The sequence below is a fragment of the Acartia tonsa genome, chromosome 9 (assembly GCF_053477335.1).
Source record: "Acartia tonsa isolate MP-2025a chromosome 9, ASM5347733v1, whole genome shotgun sequence".
Classification (NCBI taxonomy): Eukaryota; Metazoa; Arthropoda; class Copepoda; order Calanoida; family Acartiidae; genus Acartia; species Acartia tonsa.
Window position 1 is genome coordinate 23,750,138 of NC_137268.1, and position 19,709 is coordinate 23,769,846.

Here is a 19,709-nt window from a genome sequence, read left to right on the forward strand (position 1 = left end):
TGTCTTTTGTATTCCAAGTACATCTATAATAATAGTCCCTAAAAGATTGTTGTCTTTGGGTCTTTGACAGATTTTCAAATGGAATATCATAGCTGATTTTAATCGCAATTCAAATTTTACGCGGTACTTTGATGTATATCTCTGAAATAAGTATTTTGAAGCCAAATACTGCGACTGCCGAGCCTTGCTTTTATCTACTCTAACTACGAAAATAATCCTCTTATTTAATCAATGAAAAGAAATCAATAAAAATAAATAGCCTTTCTTTTTAAGCAAAGTTTTCACATTTTGTAAATTAAAGAGACTTAGTTAAGGACAAGAGTATGGAGATTAATTACTTTCTTTGTTTAATTTGAATGTGCAAAATTCTTCCTTTAGTAGCTAGGTAATAAGTAATTTGATTGTATCATCCTTACTTAAAAAAAACAAAAACAAATTATGTTTAAGTAATTAACAAATAATTAATTTCAAAAATTTTGAATAAAATAGGACACCAACGAAACAGATGCCTTGCTTTTTAGATTAGCTGTGTTTTCAATCAATTAGCTCCCAAAATTGGAGGGGTTTCAGAAAGAAAAAGCATATTCTAGGAGAGGAGAGGGTTGAAGGTTGGAGGGGGGGGGGGGGGGGGGCGAGGTAAACCCCTATACCAAAGCCGCACGTGCTTTGAATGGTATGCTTTTTCTTTCAACCAAATCTTATCATTATTTCTGCAAATATTTGTGTACTTATGTGTGTGTGTGCTTGTGTATATGTAATTGTATGTGTGTTATGGAGGCTGCAACTAACTGTTGCTTTTGCAGGAAATTTCTAAGACAATATGATATGATTTAAACACATAACATTTACATTCTAGCCCTAACATAAATGTAATGTAATTTTATGTTAGAATAATATTTTTGATTTGGCGAACTTTTGCATCAATTTATCCCAGAAAATAGTCACAGAACAAACGTTGCAGGTTGCAATTGATTATATTTTCAGCTTCTAAAAGAAAGAAGTCCACAAGAATCTGACTTTTTAAAGTGCTGTAATATCACCCTTTTCCAAGCCAAAAGACATTAACAAGACTTGCTGGTGTCCTACAGGTACAGAAAAACTGACTATTAAAAATCTATGAAAGCCAACTTCAGATCATTATTCTCCAGGTCTGTAGGTACATTAGAAGGGCTCTTGTGAACGCCATGCCCCCCGCCCCCCCTCCCCCCCCAAAAAAAATCAAACATTATTACTGATTTATGTTTTAAGTATAAATGACCTAAAAACCAATATTGCTAAATAATAGATGAATAAAGCCCTCTAGCTCTAACAGTGTCTAAGAAATCAGGGACTACTCTTCTGTAACTAATACGATTATTATTATTAGGTCATTTCCAGTGATTGTCCTATAACCTTCTAACTTTGGAACTACCACTTGTTACTTTCTTCATATAAAAAAATAAGCCTTTGGAGCAGGGTGGGGGAAAAGGGGGGAGGGAGGGAGGGGGTCAGGGAAAGGGACATGGAAGCCTTATATCTATATAACATAATATAAACTCAACCCTGATAGTGATTTTGTCAAACATTTCAGAAAAATTTCAGAAAAAAAACATCTGCTTTAAACAATAAATGTATAAGTTGTAGATGTATAACCCAGACAACTACCTGGTTCCAGGGATGGGGCGGGGGGGACCTTTTTCGTCTGCAAATTGCTTTCTACTTTTTGTAACGATTTGCCTTTGTTAATATTTCCGACGCTCTTGGCTGATTTTCAAAGACCCAATTAAAAGTAGACAAAGGGGTCTCATCTCTTGAACACACAGTTATTCAACCCATGCCCTCTCTATTTTTTTACTTTAATCTTTAAACTTACAATCTTTACCTGCTAACATGAGATGAAAAATACATAATTTTGAAATGTTATTAACGTTATCTGTCTCTGGTCCTATAAGGTTGAGGGGAAAGGCTATTATTTTGTTTTTGACCATATGATCCTTGTAGAAAAGTGAGATAGAAAGAAAGAGAGAGAGAGAGAGAGAGTGAGAGAAAGAGGAAAAAAAGAAAGTAATAGGGATTATAATATCTATCCTTTAGTTGAGAATGTATAATTGTAAAGAATGTATGTGCTAAAGTGAGTATTATATTGTATTGTATCCTCTATATTTGTTCAATTTTCATAGTATTTCTTTTGGGGTTGGGCAAAATTTTTGCTATTTTGCTATTATGGGTTTGATTGGCCCTTGTTTGAAATAAATATAACCTCCCCCACCTTTCTTCCTCAAGAAGTTTTTTTCATAGCATGGTTTCTCTACAATTCTACTACTAGACAGTTCTGAGACGTTTGTTAATATATTTATATACTAATTTCATGTCAAACCATTTTGCTACGAAAAAGATTTGATCTATTGGAAGTCGTAAAAGATTAAGCTTAATTAGTTTTTAAAAGATTCCTTTTGATAAAAATCACTTTATCTGGTTTATTATTTCATGTAAATCTATGCTTTTTGTAATTAATCTAACTTACATCATTTCAAAACGTTTTATTATAGTTATATAAATAAAAGAAATCTTCAAAGGCCTAATTTTATCTTGATTTTCTTCGACTACGCATGCTTCTGCGTCATGTTTGATAATTCCTACTTTTTGTAATATTATTTTATAAGAAAAAGGGACAGTCATTCCAAAATGAATTTGTAGCAAATTATTTTTCGATAGGTAAATGGCAAACAAACTGGGTTTTAAAATCAAAGGTACTCTACAGCTTATGCATGCTTGTCCGTTTGTCTTTCTGGGATTAAACCTATATTCTTAAGCACTATTTCTCATGTGTTTTATTTTTTTCTTGCTCTCTTTCACTTTGCCAGGGTTTTGCAGCCGTGCATCAGCAAATTTTAAGCTGCGCGGAAATCGACATTTTAATAGTTAGCTGGTAGCTTAATCCTTTACCTAATATGACAATCCATCCATTCATTAAGTTTTTTGAGTATCCAACTCGCTTTTAAATTCTGTTTCTACTGTTTACAATATCTCCATTTTACAAAGTCTGGTGTACGTATAGACAAGGACGTCCAAGCTTTTTACCCCCCCCCCCCTGGACTTGCTCAGTAAATTACATTAATATATATCAACCGGGGTATGAAGTGCAAAACATTTTCTCCCTTTCCTTTTATCTCCTCTCCTTTTTTCCTAAATCCAGATGAAAATATAAAAATGTTCTAAAGTAAATCTTGTGTGTTTTTCTTCATTTTTAACTTTCTGTATACCGTATATTCGAGGACGTCAAAGCTTTTTGGTGGGGTAAAATGAGAGGTTTCGAAGGTTTGAGGGGGTTTTAACCCTTGCGCTTATTTATTTATGACTTTAAAATTCTGTTTCTAATGGGCGTAATTGTCCTTATTTTGTATTTAAATACAAACTCTCTCTTTGATCTTAAAAATATTCAACTTTTAGATAACTAGTTTCTAAATTTTTACACAAGTTCCGTAATTACATGGCGTGTGTTTTTTGGGCACGCTGTTTTCAATTCTTAGTAATTTTAAATTATGTTTTTTTTTATTATCAGGAAGGGAAAATGTAATGGTATAAAAACTATTCACTCTACTGTCTTCTACAAATTAATCTAATCAACTAAAAGGACAATTTTCTACGGATATAATTCGGGGGAAAGATTTTTATCATTCATTATCCTCTCCCCCGTATCCATGTTTTTTTCTTACGGAAGGAACTTATTAAATAATGCTTTAATTTGGGGTTTTGCATAATGCTCTCAATATTTTTTATAAGTTTTGTACACAAAAACGTTTTTAAAGTTTCTACAGTGAAATTATATAAAAGAAAGTAAATAAGTTATATCAAGATTCCATATTTGAAATGTTTGTCCTTTACACTGAAGCTTTGTTAAATCACAAACGCCCTCCCCCCCCCCCCCCTTGTTCCTTCCCTAATACTATATAGGCTCCTATTGGTGCTAAAAATGTGGTTTTCCTTTTAATTAAGATTTACTAATTTTTTTACTTTTTTTCCGCTTATTTCGATTATGTCTTTAGGTGTCAAAATCATAAATTGAAGCAGCTATAAGATTTGATTTTTTTTGCAGGAAGAGTGAGGAATATTTGTTTTCAGGGAATGTATATTTTTACTTGTAAGGTAATTTTTTTGCGGCAGCTGAATCAAGTATACAGAGGCCCCCAGAGTCGCGGCTACTTGTATGGTTATGAGCGCAAAATTGAAAACTATAAAGTTTAATAATAACAGTTATGTAAATGATAAACCCTATTGTATAGAAGATTCGCATTCTAAAAAATCCCAAATGTTATTGATTGCCATGTTTCAAAAGGTTATTTAAACAGGGTAAATTACAGAAATATCACAGAAGGTCAGAATGGTATATTATAGATGTAAGGAATAGTCCAATGGAGGTAAAATAAGTTTCCCAAGGATACAATTATAAGACTCAATTTATTGACTCTTTTTTAAATGAAAATCAAGACTAGACAGCCGAAATCGCAGTCTTCCACTTTAAATAGGAAATTCTAGATCAGTAGTAAAAATAAAAGATTTTACCCAAGAAACAAACACTTTAAAATTTAAAAATAACGATCATTAATTATCATTTCAATTTCCACCATTCTTTTCGTTTTACAATACATTTTTTGCCTGTGCTTTTTTTATTTTTTTATTAACTGATATTAACTGGTTTAAAGCATGGATTTTAGAAGTTAAGTAATACTTGAATTATGAAACTAGACTTATCAAATATCAATTAAAATAATATTAAAAAAAAGCATGGTCATTTTAAAACTTTAGTCTCTCAGGCGGTCATTAATAATGATTTGGGCAATAAGAATTGATTAAACATTAATGAAAATCTATCATATAAAACAGCAAGGCTTTTTTGTTGGAAGTTTAGAATTTCAATAACCACAGAACTAATTGATTGAACCATTTAAGGAAGCTTCACATAGGCCATGGAATGGTTTTAGGCTGTCTTATATTTACATTAAATCCTTGGGATTGTTTAAGGGTATTTTTTACCCCTTTTGAATACTTAGATATGAGCGCAGCCATTGGTAAACGATAAACCTTTAATTATGCGCTTTTTTAAATTGTCCCTGTTTTCATGTTGCAAGCGCCCTAGCTTATTAAAACGCGCTTATTATACAAAGTGGAGAAAGATTACGTAGCACCCAATAAAAATAGGTGTTTTTATAATCAATAAGAAATAATTAGTTAGCAATTTTTATGAACACAATAGTTATTTTACATAAAAATATTAACATAGAAATGTTAAACATCAGTAGCGTAGCAATAAAGAAATAGAAATAATACACAAAATGTTATGACATGTTAGGAAAGCGTATTGTTTGTACGTGGGTTATTGAACAAGTTTATTTGTAAAGATTAACCAGACCAACTGAAAATTGATTGCCTATTTCTTCCCTAATTTACGAAGTTGTACAGCAGATAACCCAAATATTGCAAAACCTGTTTTCAGCTACTCCAGTCAAAGGGAAACGCAATATGATGTATTAAAAATTTATACATTATACATTCAAAATTTTAATTTTACAATTTTTTTTGGAAGTTTAAAGCTTTTTTAGCTATTGGAGATAGGATGAGGAAATTATGTACACAATCGGAAACTTAAATTCAGCTGACCATTAACCAATAAGACAATGGACGATAAACAAAACTGTCCCTTTTTTCTAAAGATTAAAACTGTTGGTTAAAAAGTTTGGACACTACTGGGTTGATTAAATCAGCAAGATTTAATAAAATTATCCAAATTTTTAAGGCTAATGAATGAGAAAACTATGGGTACCATTTAAATTTAAAGTCCTGTAAAACATGCCATGTTAAAAATTATATACAGACTGTGATGCATTTTTTCAATGTTAAGGAAAGTCGGAGAAGAAGTTAATAAATTGTCCATTGGCATTTCCCTTCATTCATTTACCAAAAAAATTGGGTTCAATCCTTATGACGTCATTGACCTTAGTATTATTGTACCAATGACAAAACCTGTTAAAACGTTCCATGACGTCATTGATGTCCATTTAATGTTATTCTTATGATGTCATAGATACTAAAACCAGATTTATATTCTAATTGACGTCGAAATTAAGCTCATGTTAAGACCCTAATTGATGACAAATATTCCCCTGTCATAATATCTACGTATATTCTATATCCATTAACAAACCATATAAATATAAAGAGCGGAAAGTGTCATGTGTGACGTCATAAAAATACGGGACAGCGTAAAGTGGTACCAAAAAATGACGCCATACAATAACGTTGACCAATGAGAGGCAGTATATACTGTAATGACCAATGGTAAAATTTATACTTGCCTCTCATTGGTTATGTTTTTGTATGACGTCATTTTTTTGTTGCCACTTTACGCTGTCTCTAAAAATACGTCTATTTCCATCTCTTTTTTAGGGATTTCCTTACCCATATCTCCTCTCATCCTTCCATTTTCGAATTATTTTAATGACGTCACACATGACATTTTCCGCTGCCCCCAAGAAAATATGCAAATCATATCCATATTTTTACTGGAGTCTCAGAAAAAACTTCAACTTTCAATTTAAACTTTTATGCTCTTTTAAATTTAAATTTTGTTGTTGTTTTGTACGGCATATAAATGCATATAAAGTATGGCTGATATTAAGTTTAGAATCTAGTTATAAGCAACTAACAGAACAGAAAACATATTCAGAAAAAAGTTCATCAAAGTTTATTGAAATATTCACGGTAAATTCAAATTGATAAAATTATTATAATAATCTCCTTTATTCAAAATCAAGCATTTGTATGTTTGTTTTCATTTAAATTTCTAATACGGTTGTTTTGATAGTTATGTTAAGTATTTACGTTGACGGCTATGGGAATCATCACACAAAGTTTTAAATCGATAGTACAAATTTCAACATATATGTTATTTAGCCCATCAAAATCATAGCTTTTTTTTGTTATACCGTCTGATTTTAGAACTTCGTTTTATGGTTATTGTCATCCTTGTTTTACACAAATTTTTTACACAATATATAAAAGCATTCTAATTAAATCTTAGAATAGTGATTTATAGGACCTTTAAGCAAATCATATATCTAATAATTATGTACTTAGATAGTACACATTTGATTTTTTAATTGAATACATAAAATTGATACATATAACTAATTATTAAGCCCTTATTTGATTATTTAGATAAATATAAAGTTCAAGGTTTTGATTTACAATATAAATATTTACCTAGAGATTAATTTCTATAACTTGTTTATTATAATTATGTATGTAAATTGTCCCTTAATTAAATATGTAAAACAGAAAAGCTATCTCAACTAAAATTAAATTATTATTTCTAAACCTAAAAATCAATAATTTGTACAATTAGATGGATTTGAACATAAGCACTTTCTGATAACGATTATATATTCATGTATTCTTTCTAAATCGTACCTAACTGTTATAAGAATCTTCATGTAAAGTTTGAAAACGATAGGACAATTCTAACATGTCCAAATTGATAAAAAGAGCTAACCGTTACGGACGTACAGATTGACCCTAATTATAGAAAAGGTACGCTTTTAAAAATACTCTAGCGACTTAATTTGAATGAAATCAACATCAAACCCAAACCCCACAAAAATATTAATCTGTCCAGCAGTTAACAGCTATAGCCGATTCAATAATAATCCCATTGAATAAGATGTGTTTATGTTTTTATTATTGTTAAATAAACTCGTTCTAAAAAAATAAAAAATCATATTGATTGATAACAATAACAAAAAGTACAAGATGTCTACAAGTTAAAAAAGAACTTTTAAAATTATTATAAACCTTTAGACTTTTACATCATTCTTTGTTAGATAATAGCGGTTAAAACCCCCAGCATATAGGGACTCTGCCTTTAGTTCTGTTGTTAGAAATCTTGAGCTTCAGACCAAAAAAACCATACTGCTTTATAAAATAGCTTTGGATTGAAAACGTAAGTCAATCAAACAGTCCAAACCCTTTTGAAATACATAGTTTTAAACTTTTGTGTTTCATTCATGTTATGATATATTAATTTAGTATGTGTGCAAATACAAAGCGTAACAACTCTATAATCATCACCAGAAACTCCGTATTTTCCCTTTATTTTGGATTATGAATTCCTTGGATTATTAGGCATAATATCATAAAGGAACCTTAAGTCTAAAATGGTAGTGTGTCTATAAAAAGCATCCTGTAATTAAGCAACTTTGGAATAGATTATTACGAAATATTTATTTATATTTATAAAAAAATGTTAATATATTAAATGTGTTGATGATCTATATTTGTTAATGTTCGTTTGTCTGACCTCTTAATATGCTGTGATTTGCTTTTATGGATGTTGCCTTTCTTGTTATTTTGTGCATATATTAGCAGTGCAATTGCAAAAAAAAACTTGTTTTTAATAATTGTTTAACTCTCTAACCCGACCTAGATTATTTATTTTCTTGATATAAGGATAAAAGAACGAAGATTACATCCTTATAATAAAGTAACAGGATCTGTGTGTGTGTCTGTTTGTATTGAAGGATCTCGCTAACTACTGAATCGATATGGTTTTCCTTCACAATGTAGCTTCTCTTAGGTCCTGGGAAGGTTTATAGCTATGTTGTATAATCGCCCTCTAAAGAGAAATTGACAATATCTTGAAGTGCCGCTAGGCGCCACCACTAACGTTAAAAACATGAATAAAAACACGCCTCTAAAGGCCTCTATGGGCGTATACACTAGTATTTATACAAAGCACTGTTTTTTTCTGTTCGTTTTTTCGTTAAAAGAACCATAAGGTAGCTTCCCGACCAGTCAGAGAAAGAAATGGATGTGAAACGTTTCTGAAAGGGTCATCCACTAGGTATCTATATAATTTAACTTTTTAAAGAGCTTTATTAAGCTTTCTTAATTAAAAGGATATAAACAGACTTTCATTCATAAATGCTTCTAATTCAGGGGCTTCCAAGCTTTTTTATTTGGGGGGGGGGGGTAATTTTTTTTTTGGGGGGGTAAAATAATTTTTTTTACCCCCCCCCCAAAAAATTTTTACCCCGGGGGTGAAATTTGCTTGGGGAGGGTAATTCACCCCCCCTGAAAGGGGGGGGGGGTTAAAATGAAAAAAAAACTTTGGGGGTGCCTACGGCACTCCCAAATACGTTTGAGGGGGGGTAATGCCCACTTTACCCCCCCCCCCTTTGACGTACTTGCTCTTATTCTTACTGACATACAGAGAAACATGGAAATAAGTTATATGCATGTTTGCACGTTTCTGCGTATTTTAAATATATTGTATTATTTGCTATATTTTCTTTAAAATTTATGTATAAACTTTAGCACATATTCTAGGAAGTATTTTTCATAATTGTCATAAAGTGCATAAAATACAAGCTTTTAGAACAGAAACATGTTTTTAAAAGCATAATCCTTATTTCGTTAGTACACCATCAGAAGCCCATCTTTATTGTTTTATGCTATTTTTTTATCATCTCTCAATACTTTTAATATAAAGCCCTTGATGCTATGTGCTAAGCTGCTTTTTTTGTTCTTTAAAAAAGCATTAAAATTGTTTATTAGTTATTGATTTATTCTTAGATTCTTAAAAACAATATAAAAATTATATTATCTTTTAATCTAACCACAACATGTTTCAGTAAATAAAAAAATATTTATAATTCTATCAAAATAGTAATTTGCATATTCTATAGTGAGGTGGCATAAAGAAAAGATTTCAAAAAAAGAACGCAATGTTAAGTAAGATTTTTAATTAATTTTTTTTTTTTTTTTTATTTTTTAAAGTAACTTTTGTTTTTTGGCCTATAATATTCTTTAGCGTTTGTGCAATACTTAATTGAGTTTACTTAGATTAATCTACTTTATATAAAAGTTATGACGTTTGAATAAACCCTAACTTTAGAGCAACTACGCTAATTATAGCAACTGTATAATTCAAATATTTATGTAATTAAAAAATGTTTTTGTTGTATATAAAAACTTTTAATATAATATAATATATAACTATTTGGTTTAAATAACTGAGTTTTATAGGTTAGATGGTGCGTGGCTACTATATAATTATTAGTTTTATATTAACTATAAAATTTTGCCCTTAATAATTAATATCTACAAACAAGATCAAGTTATCTAGATATTTCACAGGGATTAAATCCTTATTTTAGACTAGCTTCGCTACTTATGGACCTATTAATTCTTGGTATAAATTGCATGATATCAAAAATTAAGAAAACGAGTTTTTATTTGGCATTAATATACTAGAGATACAGGGATAGTAGAGGACAATGGACGTTAGATCTAACTTCCCCCACAAAATTAGGATATAGGTGCATTATAATTATTAGGTGTTAGGCCAGTTTTATTTATAATTCTAGGTTTTTGTTCTCTGATTCTACAAAATTTAGAAAATAAATCATTATTAAGAAACAAAATGAAACCAATCTTTTTTCCTGATCTTTTTATTCTAGATATAATGAAATGGTATATATAAAACAAAACGTTATGAAATAAAAATTAGATAATTTGATAAATTTTGAAGCACGTGTTTAAATGAGATCATTTCATAATAGTTCGCAAATTGAAAAGGGCTCTATAAATAAAGTTAGGACTGGTCTTTAAATAACCAATGAATTTTAAAATAGCTTTAAAAAATGGTTGATTTGGAGGATAAACATCCGAAAAAGATAATACTTAAAAAATCACGAAACCTTATTGATTAAGTTTTATTTTCCAGATGTCTGAGTTAAACTACAACCAACTTGTTTCTTCTCAACCAGACTATGAAACTTCAGATAGTGAAGTCGAAATGTATGAAAGGTATCAATATATATTAGCCATGACCAAGGATGTCCAAGAGCAGAAGTAGTAAACAAAAGTTTATATCCCCCCCTCCTGCCATAAAAATGAAATTACACCTACTATCCAGATTTTTTACCCCTTTCTCTTCACCCCCCTCCCCCAAAAAAGACTTGGACGTCCTTGCACATGTCCATATAATCAAATCACATTTAATTTATTTAATTAAACTTTGAATTTGTATAATTTGGAATAATTTGAGGCTGTATGTGTATAAATCTATGGAAGACAAATGCAAAAATAATTCTATTAGTAATAAAGTCAATTATTTTTGCATTTTTAGTAGAAAGATCTCCGGCGAATCTACAGGCAAAGACAGTGGTCTCAGCGATATTGAAACTTCAAACAACAAACAAAGTTCAAGGCAGCTTAATGTTTATAGATAAATAATAAACATAGATAAACAGATAGACAAATAGATAGACTAAATTGAATAAATAGACAAACAGAGTAATAGTAATAGACTAATCAAACTTTTAAAAAAATAAGCTAAGTTAAAAGCATTAGAATATCGTAATTAAAATTTTCGTTGGCAACAAAAAACTATGTAGTTAAATTCTTAATTCAGTGGTTACCGAGATCTTGAGCTTTAGACGGACAGACCGATAGACAAATTTATCTTGTTCTACTTTGTATTGTAGATTGTCAAAATAATTGAAAAATTACTTAGGGTTTATTTTGAATTCATTTGTAGCAATAATATTTATCATTTTCCCTAATCCTTACACATATAATGTTGTGATGATTTAAATTTGTCAAGGATATAGGCAAATAAGTTAATGATAAAAGGGTAAAATCTCTTTTTGCTTAACGGACTACTTACCTCTTTCTGCTGCTACAGATATTTTTACTTTATTATTGTAGGTTAGGTTATATTGGGTAGTAGCCCTGCAAGGGATATGCATACTCATAGGGTATAAACTACCCCTCCCCGCCACTTAACCTAACCTTAAATAAGTCTACATTTTATCGCTAATTTAAAAAACAATATAGGGAGGGGGGCACAGTGGGTTTTTTGGCTGTTTTGGGGATTTTTTAACTTTATGAGTCACAAATACCAACAAAAGCTTATTTTATCTAAAAATAAAGTTAAAACCTTTCATATACAGGTTATAGCTTATGTAATATAACATATTATAAACATATTATTGTGATTTTATATAAGAAAAATGTCCCTAGAACTAATCTACTCATATAGTTAAAAGTTCGAAATTTCTGAAATTATTCATATTAAAAAAAATTATTTTAACATCGACTGAGACCTCAATTAAAACTTTTGGAGAGTTTTTAAGGTGTATATGATTAATATACATAATATATTATTCTAAGTTATCAATAAATAGTATACAGGGCTCGGCAGCTGCGCAACAGCTGTGACTAAGCCGTAAATTTAAACCCGTTATGATGCTTTAAAAGATTTTTGATAAGAGGGATTGTTATACTTGGGTCAGGTTCAAACTTTCAGTTGATATTTAAAATTGTAAATGGTTTCCCGAGGTATACAGGCTGCCGAGCCCTGCAAACATACACCATACAAAATAGGAAAAAAATGTGATGTTCTTCAAGATTTTATATGCATTCTCAATTCGATACTGATTTTAAGTAATGATGTTTATAGTAAAAATATTCTTCTATTCTTCTGGAGTCCAGGGGCTTTTATTTAAAGCGCTAGAAAAATAGCCTAAACCCATCCCAAGTCTTAATTTTGAGAATAAATTAGCATAAAACCAACACAGGATTAATTTAGAGAATCCAATCGGTTCAGTATTCACTGAGATCTTAATCTTTGGACAAAAAAAATCTTACTATCTAAGAGTTTTTATTTAATGTATCGTGGTATTACTTATACAAAAGTTTTTTTTTAACTTCCTTGTTGATCGTTTTCTTTTAACTATCTCCTATTACTTATCAAATATGACTTTTTAAACATTAAAAAAAAATGTAATATATGATATAAGTCCGTAACGCTATGGGGAAAATGTAATTTTCACAGCTAAAATATATGTGCATCTAATCTATACATTATCTTGTCCGTTTATCTGTCATGCTTCAAAAGAGTTTTTGCATATTATCTCTCTCTTTTTATGTTAAACAACTGCTCTATAACTCAAGTTGCCTTTTTGTTTAGGCCAAGTTTTTTGGTGCTTTATTACTTATGGATGTTGTCATCCTTATTATATTGTAAAATCTTTTTTAAAAGTGAAGCTTCTCTATAATTAGGGTCCGTCCGTACGTCTGTCAATCTGTTTGGAACGGATAACTTTTTTTCGTTAATATAGGCATGTTAGAATTGTCTTATCAAACTTATCATACTTTGCATGGTGATTCCTGTAGTAGTTACGTACGATTTAGAATGTGTAGCAACTCTATAATCATAACCAGAATGTCCAATTTAACATGGCAATTTTTAACTGTTTTTAACAACAAGTTTTGTAATTATCCTGTAATTATTAAGTTTTTCAACAAATTTACTTACATTTCTGTTCAACTTTTATACATTTATGCTCTGATTATTTATGACAATCTATAAGTGGTAATGTTCGTTTTTCCCACCGTCTCAGAGCTTCGCTTTAATGGATGTTGTCATCCTTATTATTTTCAAATTTTAATAGTTGGATGGAAAATTTTAGTAATACAGTAAATGAAAGTGGATTCAGGGACTAATATAAATTTAGAAACCAAGACCATTGAAAGGAAAGAACAATATAAATTAAGTATTTCAAACAAAGTTAAAGGACAGACAGAAAAAAATAGTGGCTTAGAAATCAAATGTTTCAGAAATACAGAATGGAAGACATACGCACATTTATAAAAATTGAGCAGCTTTGTTACTAAAACTATTTCATAATAATCATTGTATATATGTTTTCAGTATATCCTATAATATAAGGTACTAAGCTTTTTTGTGTGTAGCGAAGGATCTCACTCACCACTGAACCGATATGGTTCTTCTTTAGAGGGAAGCTTCTTATAGGATGGTTTTAGGCTATTTTATTTTTATAAATAAGCCTGAGTATTGTTTTAAGCTATTTTTCTGCCCTTCTATATCCCTTCAAATACCCTAGATGCTAGGGGCGCAGACGTTAGTTTTATATAGAGTAGATTACCATCAATGAGGTAAATCTTCCCCCAAAAAAAGCTGTCTATCTAAAATTACAGCGAAGCTTTTCTATAATTAGGGTCAGTCCGTACGTCCCTGCGTCCGTAACTTTAGCTTTTTCGTTAACTTAGGCATGTTAGAATTGTTCTATTGATTCCTGTATTAGTGCTGTAAAGCGTATCAACCCTATAATCATTACCAGAATGTCCATACGTTTATGTTGATTTTTAAATTATATTATAAGTACAATATTATAAGTACAATATTATAAGCGAAGCATCTCTATAATCAAATCCTAACAATGTCCGTATACCCTTAAACAGTATTTTATATTTAAGAACTTTTGCAAAAAATTTAGGCAAAATTTTGACAAGACTTATTTACATATATTTTACATATTCACGCTCTACATGACTTAATGTTTGTCTGTCACCCCGTTTCAGAGCTTTGCTTTTATGAATGTTGTCATCCTTGTTCAAATATAAATCAACTGGTTGTCAGACCATTACCGATAGACTGAAGGACTTAGTAAATTATAATCTGGATGCTTCTTAGTATGGTAATAAAGTCTTTTAAATAGCAGCCGAGAAATTCACGTTTTCCCTAATAATGTTTCTAACGGACAGATGTACCGACAGACGGACGTATCATTTACAGAATAGCTTCACTATTAAAAACGGAAAGGTAACCTTTAAAGATTAAATATGTGTGTTATTAAATTATATCAATTTTTAGAAGTTTGACTTCATAATGGTATTTAATTTATATTAATAAAACTTCATAGTGTCTATTTTCTAAGCTGGATTTCTCATTTGGGGCTACGAGGTGCCAAGAGTTATGAACTAATCCTGAATTATGAATACTTGAATTTAATCAGGGCCTAAATAACTTTTGGCACCTCGTAGCCCCAAGTGAGAAAAACCTTTAAACGTAAAAAATACATGTTATTTTAAGATGCAATATTAGGTGTTCTTGGATTTTAAATTACAGATTTATGACAACTTTTCTAATTTTTCTTTGCATTTTAAAGTAGAAACATGTGTATATATCAATGAAATATTGTTACATATCATTTAATCAGATTTTTACACCAATTTATTCTAGGAAAAAGTAGGAAAAGCAATGTATGATGATTTTAATGAAAAAATTCACTTTTTAAAAATATTCCTTTGACCACGTTCAGCAAAACGGCTGTATTTTGCCTAATTTTGTAGTATTTAAAAAAATCTGTTGCATGGCAACTTTTGAATGGTAATACTAGCCCCTGGGACATTTAACTCAAAATTGAGGAAATTTAAAAAATGACCAAAAATCCCACTGTGGGGGGGGGATATTGTAATCCGCTAGCGACAAAAGGATTTATATGGCAAATGTTTCTAAAGGCAAAACGCAATAATCTTATGTATGATAAATTCATCCTCTAAATAGGTCAATGTTGACAATTATAACTGTGAAATTAAATGGGACTAGAGCATATTTACACAACAAGCTTATCTGCTATGGACCTATTCTCACATTTTAAAAATTTACTTTATTGTGTCTAATCATCCTAGAAATCTGCTAGTCAACAAATAACAGCTATATTCAAATATATTATAAACTGTTATTTAAACAAAACAGTAAGTTTGGAAAATTTAAAAAATAAATATAGTAGAACTTAATAAAATGCTGTAAATGAATTTAAAATTAAATTTTAAACAAATATAAAGAAAAACCCTAAACGGACGTACGAATATATCCTAGATCTAGAGTAGATGCACTGCTAATAATATTTTAAACATTTGTTGAATACAACAGGGAAGAAATGATTCCAGCTATCGCAGCATCCTACAGAAATATTCTTAAACAGGTAAAAATTAAATTTAAAATTTAAATAAAGATTAAATAATAGCAAATGCAATATCTTTTTCTTTTTTCTTTCTCCCTTTTGTATCTATCTATCTATCTATTTATCTATCTATGGAATAATACACGGCAACGCTGTTGAAATGAGACTATCCAAGGAAAAACACACAGCTCAATTATCTATCTATTTATCTCTCTCTCTATCTCTCTCTCTTTCTTTATTCAGTTTATAATTATCTAATATCTTCCATCCTAAAATATATATTTTTTTTAAAGATGGGAGAGGATCCTAACCGCGAGGGTCTACTGGACACCCCCAAGAGAGCAGCCAAGGCTCTGATTTATTTCACACATGGATATGATCTCACTATCTCTCAAGTTGTTAAGGTATGCTGCACAGTCAGGCGCATGAATACACATGGTCGATTCTGAAAGAAAAAATTTAACACAGAAAGAGAAAAAGAGAAATAAATAAAAAAAAACATGAAATATTCAGTATCAATTAATATATTGTCAAATCAAGTATCGGTATGTGTAGTCTGAAAGTATAACAAGTATAACTTATATCGTTAAAGAAAGACAGACAGGATGACAGACAGAAGGACAGATAGACATAAAGCTTTGTGAAGTAGCTGTGATACTACAAACAAAGCTAAATTATCTTCCAGTATGGCTTCAAAACCGATGCATATCCGCTGGATTAGAACCGGATACTGATGTACAGCTTTTTACGAAAATAATAAAAATATCATTTTTTCATTTTAATATGCGCGGAAATCTGTTTATGGTACGAAGTGGTGAATAAAACTATTCTATATTTGAAAATAATTTTTAGAATGCAGTGTTCAATGAACAGACAGACGAGATGGTAATTGTAAAGGTAAATTTATTAATTTTCTCTTGGCTGTAAAATTGTCTTGAGCCGTCGCGGTAATAATAAATAACTCGATAACTGCTGGTTTTCTTTTTCAAGGAACCTTTTTATATAATTTAGGATGACTATTTCTTTGAAAGGAGGGGATTCCCCTCCCCCTGCAAGAAAAATATCCAAGAAAAAAAATCCTTACTTTATCTATTTTATTTTTATTTTCCAAAATCAAAATGTTTATTGTAGAAGCCATTCAAAAAAATATAAATACCTGACCTAATCTAAATTGTTTTGTATATGATCAATTATTTTAGGATATTGACATGTTCAGTCTTTGTGAGCATCATTTAGGTAATAAAACATTACATTATTGATATTTATATCTTCTAAAGTTGACTTTTTTCATGTAATGTCTACAAAACAGGGGTGCCAATATATTAACATTGTGGCTTCAAAATATTAATTTTTTTAATGGATTAGAATCGGTTCTTAGCCATTCTAAAAAATCATGTAACTTTCTACGAATAATAAAATAAAAATCATGATATCAATAACAGTTTTTAAGTCCAGGCCTTCGGACCCTCGAGACTAACAAAATTTAAATGATTCTTTAAATTTTCTATTTTACTATTCGCGGAATGTTGTCTATAATACGATGTGATAAGAAACTATTTTTTATTTTTATTATTTATTTTTATTATCTAATTCCTTCAGTTAAAATATTTTAATAATAACTGTATAAATTAATATTTAATTTGCTTCGAGATATCTTTACTTTTTAGTTCCTTTCATGGGTAAAGTGTCTATTGGTTATCTTCCTACTGGAAAAGTAAGTCTTTCATAGCTTTTGAAATTACAGTTTTAATCTGTTATCTAAAAGGAGTAAAGTAAAACTAAAGCAAGAAAACAAGAGCGGTTATGTCTTCCAGTTGCGAAGTTGTTTTATTATATAAGAATTTTTTAGAAAATTTTAGCATTGGTCTTAAAAATATTACATAATAAATGTATAATATTAAGATGCAATTTTTAATATTCTAAAACATCTCAAAGACGAGAAATTTAAATGGGGGGGGGGGGGGGTGGAAAGTAAATAATTGAAGAAAGAAAGAAATTGAATTATCTGCTTTTCTAAAAATTTAAATCGGTAGTTACCTATCGTTATTTAAGGAAAGACAAACAGATAAAAAGTATAAATTTAAATTATATGAAATTTATCATTTAATAAAAATAATAAACACTTTTAAGGTTCTTGGATTATCCAAGCTTGCTCGTATTGTAGAAATGTATAGCAGGCGTCTCCAGGTTAATATTTTATTTACTTCTTATTTTCCAACCATTTTTTTTACATCCATTTTGAGATAATATTTTATTTTTTTTTACATCTTATTGTTTATCATAATGCTGTTATGGTAATAACAAGGAAAGTAACAAATTGTATAAATCTCACATTTTTCACTTATATTTCGGTCAAATTGGCAAAGCCTTTATAATTAGTGTTTTTTGATATAACCAAAGCATTTGATACTTGTATAAAAATTTTTTTTTTATCGTTAAGGTGCAAGAACGATTGACCCGCGAGATTGCAGAGGCCGTTTGGGAGGCTGTGAGTCCCGCAGGAGTTGGTGTTGTTGTTGAGGCTTGTCACATGTGCATGGTAAGCAAATCTTTACGTTGATGTTTAGATATATGAGTTTAGAGTATCTTACTTTAAGATTTAAGTCTTAAGCTATTTTTTCAATCCTCGAATACAATGCCTTTAGATGCTAAGGGCGCAACCAAGTATAAATTATCATTATTTTATATATAAAATACGAGATAAAAGTATTCTTATAATTTATTTTGATTATAGGTAATGAGAGGTGTACAGAAAATTAACAGTATGACAGTTACCTCCTCTATGCTGGGTAAGTTTATTCATTCAAATTTGCGGATAAATTTGTAGAGCATAAAATACTTCTTTTTTTAAACAAATCCAATAAAATAGGATCTACAGATCGTTATAAAATTCCCAGGATTGAACATTTCTTCAAAATTGAAAGTTTTATAGACTGCTAACGGTGAAGCAGCTAAACTTTTACACGTTATGTTGCCATTTTAACAAGAATGCCACCTAGGATAAAAAGGCCTTTAACGCGCATTAAATTGCACTGCGAGGTAATGCCTAAAATCAACTGAAGGCTTAATAAAAAGATTATAACCATGACCCCTTCCAGGGATATACATATGTATTATGTAAAGCTTCCCTAACAAGAAGAACGCATAAAAAACCTACTACTTTAAAAAAGGATAATGGTAACAACCATGTGCGATCATTTAGCATTTGGTCACCCTTATCATGGTTTTCAATTCGAGGGATGGTTTTTTATCAATTTTTTTTTCTAGGCGTTTTTAGAGACGATTCCAAGACCCGGGCAGAATTCATGTCTTTGGTCAGAAGATAAACACAAAGACAAAAAATTTCCTTTCCATGATTTCGTTAAAATTTTGTTTTTACATATATAAAAACAATGATGACAACACCCATAAAAGCGACGCTCTAAATTCGGGAGGTAGATCAAATTAACAATTAGTCTTTTAGAGTGTCAGAACTTAAAAGCCAAAATATTAATTTGTAAGTGTAAACAAAATTGTACACTAATTTGTTAAAAAATTACTAAATTCAGGATACTGTATGAGGAGATACTTTCATTTTTATGATTTTATCATAGAGATGCTTCGCTTATAATATTGTACCTTGTTATCCTAGGAATCATTATTCAAAAATCATATTAACATGATACCTTTATTCTAGAAAAGCTTCGCTTTAAAACAAATATGGTAGAAACTGCCTAACGGAAATTTGAAATTTCTACTGTGATCTGACGCGATTTTGTATAATACATTTATATAATAAACCACCATATTATCTAATTATATTAATCGTTATATGCATTTAGTTGAAAATCAAATATGAGTTATTTTAAATATTGTATGTTATTTGTATATTATCATGTTAAATAAATTATTGAACAAAAA

At 29.9% G+C, this 19,709-nt stretch overlaps 1 protein-coding gene across 1 annotated transcript; it reads left to right on the top strand.

Annotated features, from left to right (window-relative positions):
* The first annotated feature begins 6,679 nt into the window (after positions 1-6,679).
* On the top strand, positions 6,680-19,709 carry Pu (GTP cyclohydrolase punch). Its single transcript, XM_080172323.1, has 12 exons — positions 6,680-6,738; positions 10,760-10,842; positions 11,165-11,245; positions 15,779-15,830; positions 16,103-16,213; positions 16,662-16,706; positions 17,009-17,045; positions 17,477-17,523; positions 17,940-17,996; positions 18,250-18,348; positions 18,544-18,598; positions 19,077-19,709. The coding sequence occupies exons 2-12, from the start codon at positions 10,760-10,762 to the stop codon at positions 19,133-19,135; spliced, it is 726 nt and encodes a 241-aa protein (XP_080028449.1). The 5' UTR covers positions 6,680-6,738; the 3' UTR covers positions 19,136-19,709.

Excerpts from the sequence above, each read along its gene's own strand:
- Pu (XM_080172323.1), top strand. The coding sequence starts at position 10,760 with ATGTCTGAGTTAAACTACAACCAACTTGTTTCTTCTCAACCAGACTAT. Across the intron at positions 16,707-17,008 it reads ACGAGATGGTAATTGTAAAG|GATATTGACATGTTCAGTCT; the intron begins GTAAATTTATTA and ends CAATTATTTTAG. Across the intron at positions 17,046-17,476 it reads TCTTTGTGAGCATCATTTAG|TTCCTTTCATGGGTAAAGTG; the intron begins GTAATAAAACAT and ends TTTACTTTTTAG.